At 44.7% G+C, this 21,808-nt stretch overlaps 1 protein-coding gene across 1 annotated transcript in view; it reads right to left on the bottom strand.

Moving 5' to 3' along the window:
* The window catches only part of Arid2 (AT-rich interaction domain 2), a 118,866-nt gene extending 102,617 nt beyond the window's left edge, over positions 1-16,249 (bottom strand). Inside the window, exons 1-3 of the mRNA XM_021216527.2 lie at positions 16,019-16,249; positions 15,818-15,911; positions 14,642-14,739 (exon numbers count right to left, since the gene is read on the bottom strand). Coding sequence (XP_021072186.1) covers positions 14,642-14,739; positions 15,818-15,911; positions 16,019-16,110 — 284 coding nt within the window. The 5' untranslated portion in view covers positions 16,111-16,249. The remainder of the gene's footprint in view (positions 1-14,641; positions 14,740-15,817; positions 15,912-16,018) is intronic.
* Between the last annotated feature and the right edge of the window lie 5,559 nt (positions 16,250-21,808).

The following is a 21,808-nucleotide window of genomic DNA, read 5'->3' as shown; positions in this document are numbered from 1 at the left end:
AGAGAGAGAGAGAATCTGTCTATGAATCTGAGTCTGAGAGAGAGAGAGAGAGAGAGAGAGAGAGAGAATCTGTCTATGAATCTGAGTCTGAGAGAGAGAGAGAGAGAGAGAGAGCGCGCATATATCTGTCTGTGTGTCTGTGTGTAGGCCAGAGGTTGGTATCAGGTATCCACTTCTATACTCTCTATTTTTTTAGACAAAATCTCTCACTAAGTCTGGAACTCACAGACTTTGCTAGATAGTAAACAAGCTCCTAAGGCCTGCCTGTCTCCCTGACTTCCTAACCTCAACAGTGATGGGATCACAAGCCATTCTACCACACCTGGCTTTTACAGATGTTTGGGATACAAACCTAGGTCCTTATGCTTGCCTAGCAAGTACTTTATCCACTGAGCCATTTCCCCAGTCCCAACTAAAACCAAACTCTAGTAGTATATACAACATATCACTAAAACTGAGTTCTAAACTATTGCTCATTCAGTTCATGTATTTGTGAATATTTTCACATGTCACAAGATTATTACATGAGGATTGCATCAAGAACACACAGCAGGAAGTAGCTTAGTGGTGAAATGCTCAGCATAGCAAGGCAAAGTCAGAACTGGGGCAAGGAAAGCTCTGCTATCTCCCTACTGCTTAGACTATAGTGGCCAAATCAGCTAGAGAAAAGAAAGTAATTAAAAGCATAAAAAGTAGAAAAGTAAAGTATATATTTCCAAAAGGCATGCTAGTGAGAAAATCCCAGAAAGAGCATTATCAATGGAGAAACAAAGCCCTAAAGCCCATACTCAGGCCCGTGGGCTGGGGCACTTCAGGAGAGCTGGGACTATTTAAACCATACGGGAAACCCAATCACTGTGAATAGCACAAATGATGCCTTTTCTGAATCTAGAATAAACAGTGCTTAAATTAACATGGAAAGACAAACACAAAGAAACACAGACAAGAAAGCCTTCCACATGGTTCTTTGGGAAGTCAGTTGTGTTGGATGGTGTTTTCCTGGGGCAAACACGTGAAGGAGTGTTTTCCTGAAGTGGAAAACACAGGTGAAAGGCTAAGGCAGACTTGTGACAGAATGTTTGGCTGAAGCAGACACAGGAGAGAGGATGTTCTGCTAAAGCAAGCACGTAAAAGGACAAAAACACATGTATTGGTTCGCCTTACATTGCATAGTTGAGCTCCATTTGTCAGGACTCCACGAGATAAACACACCAAAAAACTTCTGGTGGTGTGCCTCAGCTTCTTGCTGCTTCCGTGGACTCTGGCTGATTGGCAGAGTGATATGAGCTGAGACAGACACACATACTGAGGGAAGACGCACGGAGGAGACGTGAAGCTTGGAGGGAATATAAAAAGGATTCGACCAAGGACTCAACAAGGTGAAGGAGGCCGAGCTTGGCTTGCTGGTAGAGCTGGCCATGCAATGCTTGGGTCTCATGTCTTTGATGATCTTCGATTCCCAGAGGAACAGCTAAGAGCTCTTCCCGGCATTCCATGGTCCCTCCTGCTGACTCCTGCTGAGGCTGAGGCCTAGCTGTCTCTGCTAGGTGGTGCCACTGCTGCTGATTCTTGTTTACTATCCCTACCACCGAACTGGACTGCTGGTGTTGTGAGTGGATCGAGCTTCCGCTGCATGCTGACCTGTGAACTGAACTGCCAATTTCCAGACAACACAGATGATAGTTGCTCTAAAGAACCTTTCTAAACAAGTCTACTTCCCCTGTATCCTAATACTACCTCTGGTGGACAGTGGGCTAAAAAGGAGATTAAAGCATTTAAGAGCCATCATTAAAAATAGGCCTTGAAAAAAATTAGTCAGAGACAGGGGCAGCACCACCGAGTGTTAGCAGACTTTAGACTATGACAGAGGAAACCCAGTGAGATGCCGACTCTGTCTTTCGGACTGGTGAAATGGAAAGAGTCTGAGAACACAGGACAGGGATACGGGAGAATACATTCTCGTCTTTTAAAAGTTCTTCTCTATTCCAAAGAGAATTTGGCAACATTTAACAAAACTACTGTACCAACCTCGGCTCTGAAGACAGCTCTATAGTGCCTGGACAGTGGCATGGCAAAAGATTGCACATACAGATAATAAAGCAAGGACCATTATGTCAGGTATTTGTTTAGTAAGCCAGGGCAGTGACACACAATGGGACACAAGGCTGGGGTTAAAAAACAAAGTCCCAAGTAAAGCCTGAGAATGAGCTGGGAGATATATGCAACCCTCAAGTATGGATGACTCCTAAACCTTGATTTCAGAATTCTACTAAAACTGAGCGGTGAGGATGGGAGACAAGCACTGAAGTGGATAAGAGAGGGGAAACAGGGATTTTGCTATAGTTTAAGTAAGAGTAAACACCCAGGAAAAAAATAGGGCTCTCATTTTGTTGCCCAGGATAGTCCACATGAACAGAATCAAATGATTCAAACTTCCTCACCCCTAAGTCACTGGGACTGGGGACTGCGGATATGTGGGACTACATCACCCCCGTCTCACAGTGAGTGCTTTAACCGAGAACTCAGTAACAAAACCAGAATGCATCTCTATATTGAAAAACACAAACCCCACCCTTCACGTGATGGGTTTGTTTTTGTGGTATAGCAGGTACAGCGGAAGGTAATTATATTGTAGTAAATCAGAGTCCCCACTGCCATGGATAAGAGATATGTGGAATGAAGGAAAGCAACAAGAAACGTGTGTGGATCATAACTGAAGGTGTCAAGATCACCTCAAAACCTCACACGTTTTTATGTAGCTCTAGATACACATGTTTATATACTTATATATGTATATGTGTGAATACATATATATGTGTATATAAGGCTATATCCAGGTAAAAGTAAGACTGTGCAAGATGCTTACATGGGTTTCAAAATATGCCTCACAGATTCCTTCATTACAAATGACAAAATACAGTGCAAAAACCAGGACACCTTAACCAAAATTAACTTCAGCAATAAAGGCTCAAAGTGACATCTAATTCCTCTTGCCTAAAATTCCTAACCTAAATCTGATCCTGAAAAACTATCACAAACCAACTTCAGAGCACAGCTGGCCTACACTTTGGTGGCTGTTGTTATTTGGGGTAATTCATTTATTTGAAGCACGGCCTCACAATATTCCTCAAATGTGCTATGAAGCCCGGGCTGGTCTTACAGCAAGTGTTAAGCTTACAAGCCTGTACCAATATGCCTAGCTGTGACACTATTGAAAATGGTAATATTCTAAAATGCAGAAGGGCTACAACTAGAAAACAGGAGAGCATGACCACGAACAGGAACAACTGTAACATCTGAGTTAATGTTACAGCATGCAATGGAACCTATGTTAAATTTTCTGTTAAATCTCTATTAAAGTGGTTTGTAATTTGTGTGCATGAGCATATATGTGACTCGGGTGAACAGAGTGAGGTGTGATCCTCAGTACCGTCTACCTCCTATGAGAGACTGCCTGTTGCTTACCAATTAAGCTGGTAGCCAGTGGGCCCCCCATCTGGCTTGCCAGCACTGTCATTTAAGCATGCACCTACTGCACCTTGCATTTCTACATGGGTTCTGGGGATCAACCTCAAGTCCCTGTGCTTGAAAGGAAAATGGTTTGTACCACTGCAGCATCTGTTCTGACACAGGCTCTCCCTCAGCAGATGAGCTATCTCAGAACTCACTGCAGTTTACACTGCTCTCAGACTCCTGGCAGTCCTCTTGCCTTAGCTTCCCACTCGCTGAGATTATAGGCATGAACTCCCAGCCTCTGGCAAGAAGATTTTTCTTCTTAGGTGACATATGCCTACATAACATAAGAGTAAACATAGGTACTATTCCTGTAAAGGCATCAAATGATTAGACAACAGCCAGTACAATGCACAATGTATACATGCACCACTAGATAGAAAAGAAAATTATTTAGAAAATAACTAATAACCAATCTAGATAAAGTGTAACTAAGAATGTATATCAGTAGCAAAGCATTTTAACTTTCAAAAGAGAAAACATGACAATAAAAAAAAGAAAAAAGAAAATCAATTCACTATTTTTCAAACAGGTTACTCTAAAATCATAGACCTTTTGGTTTAATTAATGTGTAACATCATGGGGTTACCTGAAAAGGGGAGTCAGGAATGTGATTCTCTAATGATGTAAACTAAAAAGAATATACCAAACTTCTTCATGAACACTCCTGACCAGTCAGCCATTATTAAAGCACATACTTGGGAAACACAGGCTACACAGGTACTGATAAATAACTTCAATTAAAAATAACCTCAGTGGCTGAAGAGCTGGCTCAGTGGTTAAGAGACTTGTGGGTCTCGAGAAGACCTGAGTTGAACTCCCAGGACCCATCCTGGGCAGTTCACAACTACCTGTAACTGCAGCTTGAGGGGATTCAACATCTCTGACCTCTGGAGGCACCTGTGCACATGTAGACTTGCATGCACAAGATAACGTTAAAAATGGCAAAAAAAATTTTTTTTAAGTTTTAAATTTAAAAAGAAGCATAACCTTAAACATATGGGAAATCAACTTAATCCAAAATAATCAAGGAAAACATTATTAACCCCAGGATGACTATAGACAAACTAAGTTTAACCCTTGCTCTGCAGTGTCAGGAGTCAGCCAATGGTTACATAAGGACCCCAAATTTACGTTCTCTGGTATTTACATATTTGTTTATCTATTTGTTATGTGGTGCTAAAGACAGAACCCAGGGCCTCAAGTGTACATTTTTCCAGAATGTTCCTCCTGACCTCGTGCATAATTATATTAACATTTTACTTATTTAATTCCTGAGCTCAAAGAGGGACAAAATAGAATTTGACCCAAAAAGACTTCCTCATAAAAGATATGTTATAATTATATGATAAGCAGTATTATTGTAAAACAACTGATCACTAGATATACTAAGCAAACATTACATATAATGGTAAGAACTCAAAGACCACTATTTGCCATCCTTAACAATAAGATGAACATCCAAACAACAGATTATGACACAACATTGTTCAACTTCTGCTTCATAAGAAAACTTTCCAGCTAACCACACCCCCCAAGTACATGGTAATTAAATTTACTGATAAAATTTAAACAAACCTAGAACGCGGTCCTGAACTATTTAGTGACAGCACAGAATAGCTATGGATAATGTTCAATGTAAAGCAGGTCAAATACCAAGGAAGGGAACAGGACAATGGGCAAAAGGGACAAAGTGTGTTCAGAACACACGTGAAACAGATTTCCTAACTGGCATGTAATACTGTGAGCTGAGGCTAGGGAATACCACTCTATAGTAGAGTGCTTGCCTAGCAGGTGCTAAGTCCTCAATTCAATCCCCGGTATAAACAAAAGGAAAAAGGGAGGGATGCAAGGAGGAACCACTCAGCACAATGGTACTGCTGCTTAAGTAACCTATTAGCCTCTGAAAGAAAAGGCTCAGGAATATAAACAAGTTTGATTGTTTACCTAGAATTAAATAACAATTGTTTCTAAAATTTGAATAAAATACATGTGACCAAAGCTTTGCAAACCTGAAACCCTGGGGTTGGGGAGATAGCTCAGTCAGTAAGGTCCTAGCTGTGAAAATGAGGAATGAAGTTAGATCCCTAGTATTCTATAAAGACCAGGACACAGGATGGAGAGATGGCCCCATGGTGGAGAGCACCTGCATAGTGCTCTCACCATGTGTAACTCAGCTCGAGAGGCTCCAACACCTTCTTCTGGCCTTTATGGGCACCAGGCATGCTTGTAAGTGCTGTGCAGACAAACATGAAGGCAAAATCACTCATACATAGAAAAAAAATGAAACAAACAAAGAAAGCAGGATGTGGTATGCAACTGTAACCCCAACGCTGAGGGGGTAGAGACTGGGGATTCCATAAAGCTCATTGGCCAGACAGCCAACCTGAATGCATGAGCTCCAAGTTCAATCACAGAGCCTCACGTCAAAGAAGAATGCAGAGAGTATGCATGACGGCATCCAAAGTCATTCTATCTCGGACACCCGAGCACATTCACCACAGACAAGCACGTGTGTACACATGTGTACATGTACACACACACACAGTGCACACACATACCTGAAAGGAAGTGGAAATCCTGCATTAAGCCAAGCATCACCTCTGTACAGCTTGTTTTGTTTGGGTGCTGGGCTGAGGCCTTTCCTGACACACAGACACACACACACACACACACACACACCTGCCCTGACTTGGAAGTACTAAGTCTACACAGGAACTCTCCTGAGTGGAGCAGGGACAGAAAAGATTCCTCACAACCATGACAAGCACTGAATAAATTCAACAAAACTAATGATTTCTCATTTGGAAAGAATAACGTTAAGTCCATATAGGAAAACAACAATGACAAATACATATTAAGAAAATTCTCCAGTGAGAAAAAAAGTTGAACGAAACCTTATTTTGAGTTGTTTAAATGAAACCCAAGTTAAACAGCTGCAGTAAGGATGAGTGAGGAGCCAGCGGCTCACTCGTCCCTCCCCTGAGTGAAGCACAGCTCTTGTACCTTCTCTGAAACTCAAAGACAAAGTACTGGGTGTGTCCAAGCTCTGCTCAGTGACAGGTGCAGCTTTAGCAGGTGCCCCAGACAGATGCCACTTAGAGCTTTGTTCTGGATGTAACCCTGGCCAGCATGTTGGTGCCAAGTTAAGCCAGTTATCTCAGCAGCTCAATTGGTTTCACTGGTACTTAGATCAACTGTCCTCAAACTTCAGACTACTCGCAACCACCTGGAGCATGCTTTTTAAAACTAGTTTCAGCTTTACTATTAAACCCACAGGTCAGTCTTAACGTTAAATAAAGAGCTGAGGACCATGATACCTCAGGCAGCAAAGCCCCACTTAGGAAGCACGCCCACTCCTAAGTACCAAAGCTGTCGTTATCAATCTTTAGATCCAGCTGTTTCCAGGATAACAGGGAGGGAGAACAGGTTAACAACTGACTTAGGAAGTAATCAACCAAAACCACAAGTTAAGACTTTCTAAGGGACAAATTAATCTCATTACATGAATAAATATGAGAAAAAGGAAGGGAACCGACGGTTAAGAGGTAAGACCCAGCAGCTAACACATCAAACACATCACCTTTTTCAGGTCCCATCACAGTATACTATGGGTAAGTAGAGTCCTGCATACACTGCTCCTGCATTCACACAACTACAGGTCTGTCACTGGACAACAACCCTGAATGAGGCAATTATTCCTAGACATCACCAAGAGTTTTCAGTCCCAACAACAGCTTTTCACCAATACACTTAGTCAAAAGAGCATGCATTTTGTAAAAAATAAATTATCTCAATTTACAGCATGTTTTTGCAAAAACTATAGCCCAGTGGTACCTGTTTTTTTAGCAGAAAAAAAAAAAAAAGACCAACCAACCAAACAAACAAACAAAAACAGTTGAGTTTACCTTGTTTCTTGAAAAGCAGAATGATCACATTACCAGATAATCTAAGGCTGATAAACCCACACATATGGAACATGAACTATATCTGAGGATATTTAGTAACTGTGAATAATGGAGAATGATTTGTAAAACATAAAAGGGTTAAGCTGTACTTTGAAAATCATAAAATTTATTTCTAAACTGGCAGTTATAGCAGTTACTTAAGACTGAGGGTGAAAATGTACTCCCCTCTTTATTACAGGATACTGCAAAGCTTTTTCTTATACAAATGCACAGATAGATCTTATAGAGTTACCCAGAACTCTTCACCCTCTATCCACTGTTATTTTATTTTGACCAAATGAAATGGCCAATATTTTAGCTCAACTATGAATAAATACAATGTTACACTGTTTATATAATAAATGCATATTTATTTTTTTAGCTCAACTATAGAAACAATGTTACATTGTTTGTATAATAAAGACATATATTTATTTTAATTTCAAAAGCCAGCACTTTTTATTTTTATCAAATGTGCACACAGCATGCTGCTGAGATAGCTGAAGAGGTAAAAGCATTTGCCAACAAAGCCAGTTGACCCTTTTATCCCTAAAGCCCACACCAAGGGAAGATAGGACTCTCAAAAGTTGTCCTCTGACCTCCACACATTTGCTGTAACACACCCAACTAATACATATATCCATACATACACACATACATATATACACACATACATAGAATTTTAAATACACTTATAATTTCAAGTCATAAACTAACTAGAGATAGCTTCGACAAACATCTTTCTTTAAGTTCAATAAAGTCTGGCCCTTAATCCAGCATCTACTGCTAACAGCTATTCCCTAATATCAAACTTCAGAACATGACTTCCTCAGTTTTCATAGTCACAGAACTAAACAAAACATAGTATGTTCTTTGAGCAGAGCTAGTATCAAATTCAACACAAGTACTAGACTACAAGCAATAACTACAATTGTCCAAAGAAACTTTTTAAAACTCAAATATACAACATATTTGTATTCAATACAAATATAATGACTTTTCTTAAAAGGCAGTCTCTAATGAGAATAAACAGGATTTGATTTGTAGGGACAGCTGGCTCAAATAAAAACCTAAATATAAAGACCCAACAAAATCAAAGTTATTATAAACTCTTTTTTAGAAAGATGATCATAAAAATAAAATGTGTCTGAGACTCAATTTTTGTGCATTATCTATCTGTTTTGTGTTCGTGGGTGTGGATACAAATGCCATGGCACACGTGGAGGATGGAGGGCAACTTGTAGAAGTTGGTTCTCTCCTTCCACCATGTGGACCCCAGGGAGGGAACCCAGGGTTTTGTGTGTGTGTGTGTGTGTGTGTAAATCTAAGCCAGGAGCATTGACACACACCTGTAGTTCTACCATGCAAGAAGCAGAGGCAGGAGAATCCTGAGCTTCAGGCCAGTCTGAGCGGCAGAAACTCTGTCCTAATTTTTTTAAGTTATATATATAGAAACTATGTGAGTATGATATCTAGAAATAGTCCACATTTACCTGTTTGGTTTTTTCCTTCCTAATCTCATTGCTTTTAGTTTAGATTTCCCAAACTGTGTTCTAGGGGATTTAGTAAGTCTTCCTCAAACATGATGTTTCATACCATATAGCACTACAGCGAGGCTTGGAATAAGGAGCGAGGCAGAGCCAGTTTTTCAAAGTGCCAGAGAGTTGCACACACGTAATACAACCCAAGTCCCACAATAACTAGCCAACTTCCCATTTATGACTCAAAATCACCTAGTCTTTTCTAAAAGGTTCAGGGAAAGTGGTGTTTTACAGAGCACAGATACAAGTGTCTGCCCTGACCCTGAGTATCAAAGAGCACCAGGAGGGAAGAGAGGGCAGAGGGAGGGAGTCCATCAGCCCTCACCCTATCTGGCCACAAGTCCCCTCCTAACTCCCACAAACCCACTTCATCAGTAATCTCCAGTAGGCTTGGGCAAGGTACAATAAATAGCCTCTACAAAAGAAACAAAACAAAACTCTCCCAAAATACTTTACCTAAATATATACATTAGGTGTCTAAGTGTTGATGAACTGAAGTGTCCTTCCTTCCCCCAGCCCCTTCCAATTTCATGTAGTTTGAGCCTAGAGAAGAGCTTACAGGAGCCACAGGCATCATAGTGGATCTCACATAAAGGTCACCATGAAAATGCCTATCCCTCAAGAGCAGAGGTGCTCTTAGAAATGGTGCTTCTAATGAAAAAGAAGATAGCTTTAGTTCACAGCTGAGACAGAAGATTGAAATGAAAAGGTGTAGATGCATTTCAGGTGGGCTGAGGCGGAGCTCTGCCGACGCGGCAAGGCTTGGGGAGGGGTATGGTAAAAAGCTCTAGTGTGTTATACACGTGTCTGCTGTCTACCTAGGCAAGTGAATTGATTTCTAGTTTAAGCAAATGTATGCTGCTTACAAATATGGATTTTAAGACCTAACCCCAACCTGACTTTTGATCAGGTTTAAACCTCCTTTATCCACTTTCTACTTTACTTTCAATAAGCCTACAAACTTTTCAGAAATGTAACATTGCCATAAACCATCAAACTCAGGCTTGTTCAAAACGAAAGGCTCCACTTTATAAAACTAAAGTTAAAATCCTCACATGCATAACTTACTAAGATACAAATGTTCTCCCTGCCCTTATTATTATTTTATTTTCCTTTCTGGACTAGAAGTAACCTGCTGCTTTAGCTCTGTTTAGCAATTTACAGATTCAGTCTGTGACTTTAGTTACCTACTGAACAGTACTGATGAATTCCTTCACTTCACCTCAAGCCTCTAATAAAAGGCCTCCTCACTGACCTAGATGGTAGCCACTAGCTGGCAATCTCTAAATGCATTCATGCCATTTAACTGATAAAAGTTAACTGCTAGTAACACAGACCACTCATAAAAGGGCTTTACCTAACAAGAAAAAAAACACAATCCACAATGTGACTGCAAAGTCACTACTGTGAATAACCCCTAAAGTGAATGCATAAAAACAAAACAAAAACAAAAACAAAAACAAAAACCCAGCACTGGGGTTTTGGATACAAGAAACACAGCCCCTCGAGCTTTCTTGAGTACAGTTTCAATGTCCAAGCCTTGCCACCCCCTTTCTCATATTGCCAAGCTTTAGAAAGAACACATCAAGTTGACCTACAGCTACACTGTTAACTATGGCTGTCTATAGTTGAAAACAGTCAGATTAAATACTTCCCGCAGCCTTATATCAAAAATTAATTTTATTTATTTTTGTTTTTAGGAGGTTTTTCTTGAGAAAGGTTTATTTCTGTGTAGCCCCTGCTGTCCTGGAATTCACTCTATAAACTAGGCTGGCTTTGGGCTCAAGAGATTTGCCTGCCTCTCCCTCCTAAGTGCTGGGATTAAAGACATGCATCACAATGCCCAACTAAAACTTCAAGTTCTTAACCCAAGTAATAACAAACTGTCTAATTCTTAGTACCAAAATAGGACAAGAAATAAATAAAATTCACCAAGTAAATAACTAACACATTGGTCATAGATATACTTGAGCATAGAATTAACCATGTGCAACTTCCAATTACACTTTATTAAAATCACTTGTGATAACACACTGAAACCACAACATAGTAATTTTTTTTTTTTTTTTTTTTTTGATTTTTCGAGACAGGGTAGCCCTGGATGTCCTGGAACTCACTTTGTAGACCAGGCTGGCCTCAAACTCAGAAATCCGCCTGCCTCTGCCTCCCAGGTGCTGGGATTAAAGGCGTGCACCACCACACCCGGCAATATAGTAAATTTTATCAAGCACATTCAACAGACACAACTTTCTGGGACTTGAGTTTCTCCATCAACAAAATGTGGAAAGTTACACCTTGTCTTTCCTTTCTTAGCTAGGCGGTCTGACAACAGCCACTGTGGGACACGAATATGCCAAGAATGCTGCTAAATGAAAAAAAGATAAGCATTTATGAGCTAATTAGAATGGAATGTTTTTATTTTACTTATTTACTTATTTATTGGAGACAGGGTTTCTCTGTGTAACAGCTCTAGTTGTTCTGGAATCACTCTGTAGACCAGGCTGGCCTTCAACTCAAGAGATTCATCTGCCCCTGCCTCTCAAGTGCTGGGATTAAAGGCAGGTGCCCCCACTACCCAGCTTAACATGTAACTTTTAAAATATAAAGATATACGTTGGGAAACTGTCAGCAGGCACTTATATTTAAAAATTAAATACCAGGGGCTGCAGAGACAGTGTGGCAGTTAAGAGCACTGGCTATTCTAAAGGACCCAGGTTCAATTCCTAGCACCCATATGGCAATCACAACTATCTGTACCTCCAGCTCCAGAGGATTTGACACCCTCCCACAGACATATTCGCAAACAAAACATCAATGCACATAAAGTAAAAATAAATCATTTAAAAATAAATCATGAAATACAAGTGTTAATCAACTGGATATTCAATTTTGGGCTGAGACTTTTTGTTGTAGATAATCTATAGTTGGATGAATGTGTATTTGATATATTTAACCTAACTTTTGGCATGCTACAATGTCTCTATACTTAATGACTATATTCATACCAAAGAGAGCATAGAAGAACTGTTAGAACATGTGCATGGCTAACACAGTCTACTCATATTTTTCTGTTAATGGTATGTAGCTATATCAAATGGTACTAGTCTAATAGGTGTTCATTCAATTAACTGTATAACTACAGGGGGATGGAGGCGAGTATGAAACTTTTACAGAGAGCTAACAACAGCAATGGCAGTCTTACAATACATCCAATGAAAAAGCAGCTCTCATTAAATATGTTTGTATATGCCTGGTCAGCATTTGACTTAGAAATGATACTGCAAAGCCAAGGCATAGTGGCATAAGTTTAGAATCTCAGAACTGAAATGCTAAGGCAGGAGGATTGCCCCTTGAGCCACATAGACAGAGATGCTATCTAAAGAATCCATCAAAAAACAACAACAAAACCCAAAAACCCACTCAATCAAAAGATACCTACCAAAACACACTGCATCAACTACTCTCCAGAAACTATGGTATGAAATCTGATCTAGCAAAGAGTTAACTCACCAAGTCACCAATTCCCATGCCTGACTGAGATGGCATTCATTATTATGGCTAACTAATAAATTTAGTGTTAAAAAGTTTGGTATCTGGTTTGCCAATTAGATTTTTTTTTTTAGAGGAAAGTATATATATATATATATATCCCCAACATAATATATATCCTCTAACTGCAATACGCCACCAGGGAAATTCTATCAAGGTTGGTAATACCCAATATTTGACCATCCTATTTCTTTGCAAGCCATGCAAATCTTCACATGGTTTTATTTTCTCCAACAAAAGCTTCCACTCTTTCTCAGTAGCCTAGCCACAGCCCTACAAAAGCCAGCCAGGAGAATGACATATGGGGAACAAGTTTCGCTAAGGACATGGTTCAAAACAGCTCTACTAAGAACATAAGGCCCAAGCTGACCCAAGAACAATGTAAATATTTAAAACAATCTTGAAACCATCTGGTTAAAAAGAGTAGCCATAAGTACAATTAATGTATGATATAATCCCAAGACAGGAACGACAACAGGAAACAAAATACTTATAATTATACTTTGTAAAAGAAAAGAAGTCCAGGTATTGCATTAATTATGTGAAGATTGTTAAGATGAATGTAAATTTTACAGAAAAAATATACATCTCATCGACCATATATACCATTTAGCACTGAACACAGAATTTTAATCTATACATTTAATGAACACTAAGCCTAACTTTAAAACATACAATTAAAACATACAAAATACTACAAATGTGTTTGAATTGATTAGCACAAAGCCCTAACATATTATTATCACAACTCTCTCAAATCCTCTCAGTTACTAGAAACAGAAATAATCAAATGACTATCACTCCATATTAAATTTTTATTTCTCTATTACTCTATTACTAAGTCAATGGCTTGGAAATTTCTTTTTTTACTTTATCCTTTTATTTAAAAAGGTACTCTGACACATAATACTATCTCACACACACACACACACACACACACACACACACACACTCACCCCTGGTATATTCTAGAGTTCCTATGAAACTCACTAACTGCCAAGTTCTGTCAACTCTTCAGCAAGAAGTCTGAAGTCAATCTAAGCAGCCAATAGGAAGTGCACCTGTGCAATTACCCTGTTTCCCCTTTCAGAATCCTGAGTGCATATGAAGCAATTCAAAACTCAAATTATACAGACGCTATGTTACAAATATAAAACATGCTATCTTGTAATATCACCATTAACAACACTTATTAGAAATATTAAGATCATTATTTTCATTTTAAATAACTAAGGTTGCTGTGGATAATCAAGGAAAAATAAAAGGTTCCCTTCAAAGTAAAGTACAACATGAAAGTATAGAAGCAAATCTAAGAAAAAAAAAAAACCACTAAGTCACAAAATACATTATCTAGACTGACTCATATGAACAAAATAAGAAATTTACTTTCTTGAGTAAGCAGTCAAAATTTAAGGAAATGAAGAAAAAAAAGAAAAAAAAACCCTACCATAGTACCTGGATTCAAACTATCCCCATATTCCTAAAGATACTGGATATTTTTAAGTTTCTCAAAAATTCAATTAACAACAAAAGAGTTCAAAAATTTAATTCTGGTCAGCCAAGGTCTCTACATGAGATTATTTATGTAAAAACATCTCATTGAAAACCGACTGAGCAACAGTTCCAAGCGTAAGGTTTCTTTAAAACAAACAAACAACAAACAAACAAACAAACAAAAAATCCACGAAAGCCAGAATTGTGGGCGGTTAAGGAGTTTCCAAATAAAGAAGGTGGGGGGAAATCTCCCACAGGTTACAAAGTTTCACTAAGTATCCCAAGTCTTTTACTAAGCACCTTCTTTCCTGTCCCTCGGTGGCTATTGAGCAGTCAATAACAATGTCACAAAAGAATGTTTACAAGATAGGATATGGGGTGTCACCTGTACTGACTCTGTATGAAAAATATAAATGAGTGTATCTTAACCTGAGGAGAACTTCAGCCTCCTACCAACTCACTGTGTTGACAGCAAATGCTTCTCAGACTGCAATTAACAAGGGACTGGAAAACTGGTTAGAGCGCAGATTTTGTTGTTGTTTAATCGCCCCTAAGTCCCTCGTTTCCAAATACTGTGGAAAAGTCACCACTACTCACCGTAAGTAATACTGTTTTAAAGCAAAGGCAGCGTTAGAACAACTTCTGGGAAAGTTGAACTCTTCAACAATTTCTCCCCACTGATTCTTCTCAGAAACCTGTTAAAAACACAGGCACACTTGTCTGAAAGTGCCCAATCCAAGAAAAACCTACCCTAACTTGGAAGCTAAATGCCCCTTCTGCAGAGATCTGTAGACACTTAAGGAGCAGTGGGTGTCTGGGGTCGACCCAGAAGAGTTACTAAGCCAGGGCTGCCTGAATCACTGTGTTTTCACCAGAGAGCCCTGTATTTAGCAGCACTTGTTTTGTTTTGGGGGGGGTTGGTGGGTTTGTTTTGTTTTTGAAGCCCGGACAATAACCAATCGCAAGTCCCTCTGTCGCCCCCTTTTAAATCTCAACGCGGTCCGTTTGCAGTAAAGAAAAAAAAAAAAAGTTCAAAAGGATCAATACTGCTCCGGACAGCGACGTCCGCGAGCTCTGGGGGGGCCGGGGCCGGGGCCGACTCCGATCCCTCTCCCAGATCTATCCATCTCCATAGGCCCTTCTTTGAGGCCTACAGCTTCTGCCTAGCCTTGAAGCCTAAGATGGCTATTTGCAGACAGGTCCTGCTTTCTTTTGTTAGCTGTAGAAAGCCAGGGCGAGCGGGCCGAGGCTGTGCCCCCGGCCGCCGGGATCATTTCGCAGCCGATTATCGATGTTAAACCTGCCCGCGCTAATTTTGAGTTGCACGAAAACTGCTCAGAGTCTGTGTGTCTCTGTGTCTCCGCCTGTGCTAGAGCGGCAGCGGCGGCGGCGGCAGCGCTGACTCGCGGGCGGGCGGGCGCGGGGCTCGGCGGGCGCAGGACGGAGGGGGGGGGCGAGCGAGCACTCCACTCGCCCGCGCTCCCCGCCGCGCCGCTCAGACCCCGCGGGGCCGGCCGGACACCCGGCAGGGCGCTCCCCGCCGCCGGGCCGCACCGCCCGCCCAAGCCCCGCGCCCGCCGCGCGCACGCGAGCCACCAGGCCGAAAACAGCCCCGCCGCCGGCCGCCTCCGTGCCACCGGCTGCGAGCGCCGAGAACGCCGTGTGCCCCGCCGATCGCCCCCCTCCCCGGCCCCGGGCGCCGGCTCCCGGGCCGGAGCAGACTTTTCCGAGCAGGCCAGCGAGAGGGAAATACAAATTAAAACTTCCACTCACCTTCGCGAATCCGCCTAAAGTAGTGACTCTGGTGTAGAGCCCGTGAAGATCCAGCTCCTTCCCACCCACCGCAGGGATCTTCTTAAACGGCGACCTGCGGGCGACAGAAAGCCCCGCACTTGTCACCGGGACCCCGCGCCCGCGGCGGGCCCCCGTTCGCCCCGGCTCGCCCCGGCGCTGCCCCCCCGGTCCTGCTCTCACCCTCTGCTGTGGTGGAACTGCCGCAGCTCGTCCAGGAAAGCCAGTCCCTTCCTCCGCTCGTCCGGAGGCGCCTTCCCCGTCGAGTTTGCCATTATTTTGCCAAAGGAGGTCTCCCGAAAACCCAGATCGCGGTTCAAACGCGGCCCCCGCTCCCCGCGCTCCCTACCAGCGCCCGGAGCCCATTCCTCGGCCGGCGGTGGCGGGGCTCAGTCATGGGCCGGCGGTGGCGGCGGCGGCGGCGGCGGCGGCGGCGGCGGCGCAGGGAGGGAGGAGGGAGGGGGAGGAGGCGAGGAGGAGGGGAAGGAGGGAGCGGGAGGCCAGGGGGAGCGCAGGGCCGGAGGGAGGGGAATTTCTAAAAAAGTTTAAAGAAACGGGAGCGAAACTAGAGGGGCAGGCGACGGGCGGCCGGGCGCGGAGCCGCGGGGCGAGCGCGGCCCCCACCCTGCCTCGCCGCCTCCCGCGGCCCGGCTCTGGGCCGCCTCTCAGCGCCGCCGGCCCTGGCGGCTCGGCCCGGGGACGCGATTCAACATGGTGCCGCGGCCGGGCGGCGCACGAGCCGGCCGGGGGCCGGGCGAGCGGAGGCGAGGGGCCCGGGCGGCCGCAGGCCTGGGAGTTGCGGCGGCGGCGGCGGCGGCGGCGCGGCGGGGCCGGGGCAGGCGGGGCCGCGTGGGGAGGGGGAGGTCTGTGTGGTGGCTTGTGGAGAGCGGGGTGACAGCGTGGATCCGGGCCGCGGCTCCGCGGGGCCCTCTCACACATTCACGCGCGGCGGCGGCGGCGGCGGCCCGGGCGTCCCCGGGCACAGGCTCCGGCGGCAGCCGAGCCGCTGCGCGCCGCCCGCCGGCCGGCCTGCCTGCCTGCCCGCCAGCCTCCCGTTCTCTGCTGCTGCTGCCGCCGCCACGGCCGGGCCGCCAGCGCCCGCACAGCGCCCCCCGAGGGCCGGCCGCGGCACTGCGCCTGGCTCCACACGGTCGCGGCGGCTCCTCGCGGGGAACAATAGACTCGGCTCGCCCGGCTTAGGGTTCATCTGCAATGTGCAGCACATTTCACACGCACACAAAGCGGGCGGAAAGGGGGGCGGCGCGGGGAAACGGCCACTACCGGTTGTTCCGGGCTTAGGGGTGGAGGCGATGTTCGCGTCCCCGGCTGCGCCCGCCGGGGCCTCCCGCCACACGGAGAGGCTCCATCGCTCGCTCGCTCGGCGCAGCCCCGGCGGCCGGGGACGTTGCTAGCGGGAGGCGTCGGCCTCCGGGCTTCACCGTGCTAGCGCGAAGCCCGCTGAGCACATGGTCCATGATGGGGCCGTAAACTCACTTTGACAAACTGTAGGACCAAATAGGCTGGGGACTGCCTGCCCTACTTTTGTGGAGCTAGAGAGGAAGGCTTTTCACTCGTCCTCCCTTTTTTGGTCGGTTTGGTGCACCGAACCCGGAGGTGTGCAAACGGTAATCGCGCCTGTTGGGAAATAACCTCCCAACTTTGAGAATAACATTGCTTAGGTCTTTTTTGCACTAGTACCTGGAAAAGAGGGCAAAATGTTTCCCCCTTTCCGTTTAAAAAAAAAATGTGTAAATAGGGAATTCAAAATTTTTATTTTATTTTTTTAAGTATCACTTAAATTTGCATTTACCCGGGTGTTGGAGCCCTCCCCGGTCTGCAAATGTGGAGCATCGTGCTTCTCCTTTGGTCTACTAGGATTCCCATTTTAGAGACAGCCACCAGTGGCAAAGTCACTAGCCCAAGGTCACAGGCTAGTAAGAGTCTGGATGGGTTTATTTCAGGTAGTCTTTCCGATGGGAGCACCTATCGGGTGACGGGGAGGGATTATATATATATATATTAAGAATTATGTAATAGAGCGGAGCGTGCTTCCGGTACTCACTCTAGGAAACGGATTTATTTCCCAAGTAAAAGTTTATGTCTTCAGTGGGGTCGGGGATAAGGTGTGGCTAGCCAATTCCTGACACCCGAGGACCAGTGAGTGCCTCGCAAGCCTGTGAGGGGCGGAGACCCTGGCCGTGGAGGAGGAGGAGGAGGAGAAGGCGGCCGGCCGGGCCCGAGGCGAGGCGCGCGGGTGGGGAGAGCCGGGCTGGGCCAGCGGCCGCCCCCTTCCCCCGGCCGCCTCAAGGGCAGCGGCGAGCCGGGCGGCCGGGCTGTGCGGGTTCCCTGCGCTCCGCACTTGCGCACGGCCCCTTGCGTAACCGTCAGCGCCGGGGATTCCCTAGAGGGGGTCACTCGCTGCAACCATTACACACAGCCGAGCTCCGGCCGCCCGCACGCCCGCCCGCCCGCCCGCCGCCGCCGCGCCTCACAAAATGGCGGCGCCCATGGAGCCGCCGGGCGGCCGCTCCCCGGCCCCATCTTGGGCGAGGCGAGAGACCCGTCACCGTGGAATACCTCCGCCGAGAGGATGCATCTGACCCGGGGGGGAACCCGCGTCGGGGAACGGAGCCCGCGGGGGCGCGGGGGAGGGAGGGACACCGCGTTGCCAGCGACGTCGGCGACTTCGCCCGGCGCGCCCTCTCCTCTTCCGTCCTTCTCCGAGCGAGGCCGCGCGCGACGGGAAGGGTAGCTGAAGGCGGGGTGGGGTGGCCTCGCGGCGGGGTGACAGCGGGCCCCGGAGCCGGAGGGACGAGGACCGGGAGCCCCCTGGAGCCGCCGCCCTCGTGCGCGCTCGCCCGGGGAGGGGGGCGCGCGGAGGCTTCGGGCTCCGGGAACGCGGCGGAGTCGGCGATGCCCGCGGTGGCGGCCCAAGGCGACCCGGCGGACGGGCCCTGCAGCCGCGGGCACCGTGGGGACGGAGGCAGCACGAGCCCTGACCAACCTGGGACTACTGTACGTTGTTGATGTCTCTAGGTGGACGTCGGAGCGCCCTTCTACCCCACTCCCGCGCCGCCGGGCAGGCCTGCTTGGCTTTAATTTTCAGGTCCAGGAGCAGAATAGAGGGATGACATGCTGGCCCTTTACAAGGGGGAGGTTGACACTTTGAAGGCAGCGAATGCTACGAGTGTGGTGCTATCCACACAGGTACCTTGTAGCAATTTTGGTTTTCAGAGCAAGTGTCAAAGGCTAAGGGCTTGGAGGAAATCTAACCTTTTAAAGCTTTTCCAGGAATTTTAGGGTTGCTTTCTGTAGAAGAGGTGTCATCCTCAAAACGGAGGTCTAATTATACTGATGGATAGAACTTAAATTCTTAACACGTTGACTGTACTCTGTTTAAAGTGTGTACAAGCCTAAAAGTTGATGTTACTGGGTCACGGTGCAGTTCAGTTTTCCTGAAATCGGAGGGGGGGGGGCGAGTAGGAGACCAAAATCAAACATCTGGTTATTTGCTTGGAAAGGAGAGACTTAAGGGAAGAGGGGAGTTATCTGGGTTTCTGTGTCATCTTCCAGTTGCAGTAGCCATTGTGCTTGCGTGGTTCTGTGGCTCGTGGAGACGTTATGGTGGCACCTGCAAATTTCCCTCTGAGCACAGACCAGTCAGTCGCCTTCTGCACATCCCACACCCCATCTTCTGCCCTGCCCTGTTTGTGCTGCTGTCCCAAGGAACACAACATAGTTCCTGGTCCGGTGTGTTCCTACTGCTGTCTACCATATTTAGTAAGTTTCGTTATGACTGGCCAGTCTTCACCCCTCGCAAGGATGTCGTCTGTGTCCTAGCACTCACCCAAGCAGCCGGAGAATATATTTTTGTGCTTTTGTACTAAAGTAACCCCAGTGGGTAGTATCACATTTCTTATTACCATAATACATTCCCAATAGTGGGCAGCACAGAGCAGGTGGAGCCTACACAAGGCGTGTTAGAGATGTGCTGACAGTTTTACAATAGCTATTCTCTAACTAATTTGATGTAAAGTACAATATAGCTCAGAGCTTTCAAGCATTGATGAAAAGCATTCCCTTAAACATTGAAGCGAGAGTGAACATTGTCCAAACCTCAGTACAGCTAACTGTAATGATGAGAAATGCGACAAAGTCTTGATGCTAGGAGAAATGTCTATCGTCGTTTTTTTAGTAGTGACTGCAAGTCCTAGTCAGAGATTCCCGCTGTTTGGATCTTTGTCCCATACCATCCGTCTGCTTCATCAAGAATTATAAAAGTTCCTTTTCAAAAAAGTATGTCAAAAAAAAAATTTTCAAATTAAGCATGTCAGGTATGTGATTTCAAAGGGCAAATTAACTTAGGTGAGGACTGGGCATGTCAGCTCAAATTTGAGATTTTGGATTACTGTAAGGTCTACAGAAATGATTTGGTTGGCTGAACAAGACTTTCGCAGTTAAATTGGCATTTCTTTGAAGATGACATTAAGAACTCTTAGTGAGCTGAGAGAATGCGTTTGTGGCTTGCAGCTTTTGTTGGGATCTGCTGCAGTTGTACCTGTGTGCCAACTTGTCTGAAAATTTGATTACAACTTGGAATAATAGAGATGTCCTTCCCCTCTTGGTGATGAGGCGTGGCAGAGTGAAGAACAGTGTTTTAAAGGCGAGGAAAGGAGTCGCTCTGCAGAGTAGAACAGTGCTAATGTAGACAGGCGCTGGAGTCTTCAGTTGACAGCTTTCCAGATGATTCGACACAAAAGGGTCTGGTAAGCTGTGGAAGATTTTGCTCATTTTCACTACATATTAGAAGTTAGTCTGTACAGGAGAACAGTGTGATTTTTATTTAAAAATAAATGATCGTTTTCAATTTGAAAAAAATTAATGATTTAATCAGAATATTAAATGGTATGCATTTATAATAATACACCCTGGAGGTAGCATTCCCATGGGCTTTGGCAGAGGGCATTGGCCTTAAATGTTTAAGTCACTTTTCTAGTCCTGAAATTTTTCAGATAGTTTAATGGGATACATTTATGCATTCTTAATTATCTCTTTTTTGGTCACTGAAACTACTTATTATACATTTAGCATTTTAATACTTTGTTTATTCTATTTAATGACATCTACATTTGGGAGGGCATATATACTAAGCCAAGCAGCTATTTATTGCCAGTGTTGATTACAGGCCCACTAAGTAAATAGCTATCGCATGCCTGATGTGGCCAAGAGGTGGAGAGGGAAGAGCAGGGAGGCTGCCCCTCCAGAGGCCGCCACACGGGGTGCTTCCTAACTGGCAGCCGTAGGGCTATGATGAAATAGTTACACAATAGGATTCTTAGTTTGCAGCACTTAACTAGAATCATTTAACTTAGAGTTACATTTGAAATTCAATTTCAGGCAGGGTTGTAGCTCTGAAATCTCAGCCTAGGTTACTGCGACAGGATTGTGAGTTCCATGACAGCCAGAGCTACATTGTGAGACCCTGTCACAGACAAGGTAAATCAAAGTTATTTTTAGGGACAATTAGATATAATTCTGAATAAAATAGCATCGTGGCATCATATCAACAGAGGGATAACAGTCGGGGTTAGTGATTACTCAAAATGTAATGTTCATAATAAGCACTTAAATCATATTTGAAAACACAGATCCATGAGTCTAATAATTAACTTTATTTAAGGGAGCGGCAGGGGAATGTTCAGTGACTGTTTTACTTACACACACACACACACACACACACACACACTACTGAGCATTGTTTCAATGGATTTTTATCTTCTGTTTCAATTTTTTGGTACATTGACTCCCCTCTACATTGCACTTTGTTATTAATTTAAAAAATTAAATCCAAAGACATATTAATTTTGTGTTTAATGCAGACTTAATTCTTGACTAGCTGTAAAGCTTAAGGAGTTGGCAATCATGTTGGCAAGACAATAAAACAGGAATTAAGCGGAAGTGCGGAGCTGTGTA

This window comes from Mus pahari, chromosome 17 (genome assembly GCF_900095145.1).
Source record: "Mus pahari chromosome 17, PAHARI_EIJ_v1.1, whole genome shotgun sequence".
Lineage (NCBI taxonomy): Eukaryota > Metazoa > Chordata > Mammalia > Rodentia > Muridae > Mus > Mus pahari.
Note: the sequence above shows the minus strand (reverse complement) of the source record. Positions and strands in the feature narration are given on the sequence as shown.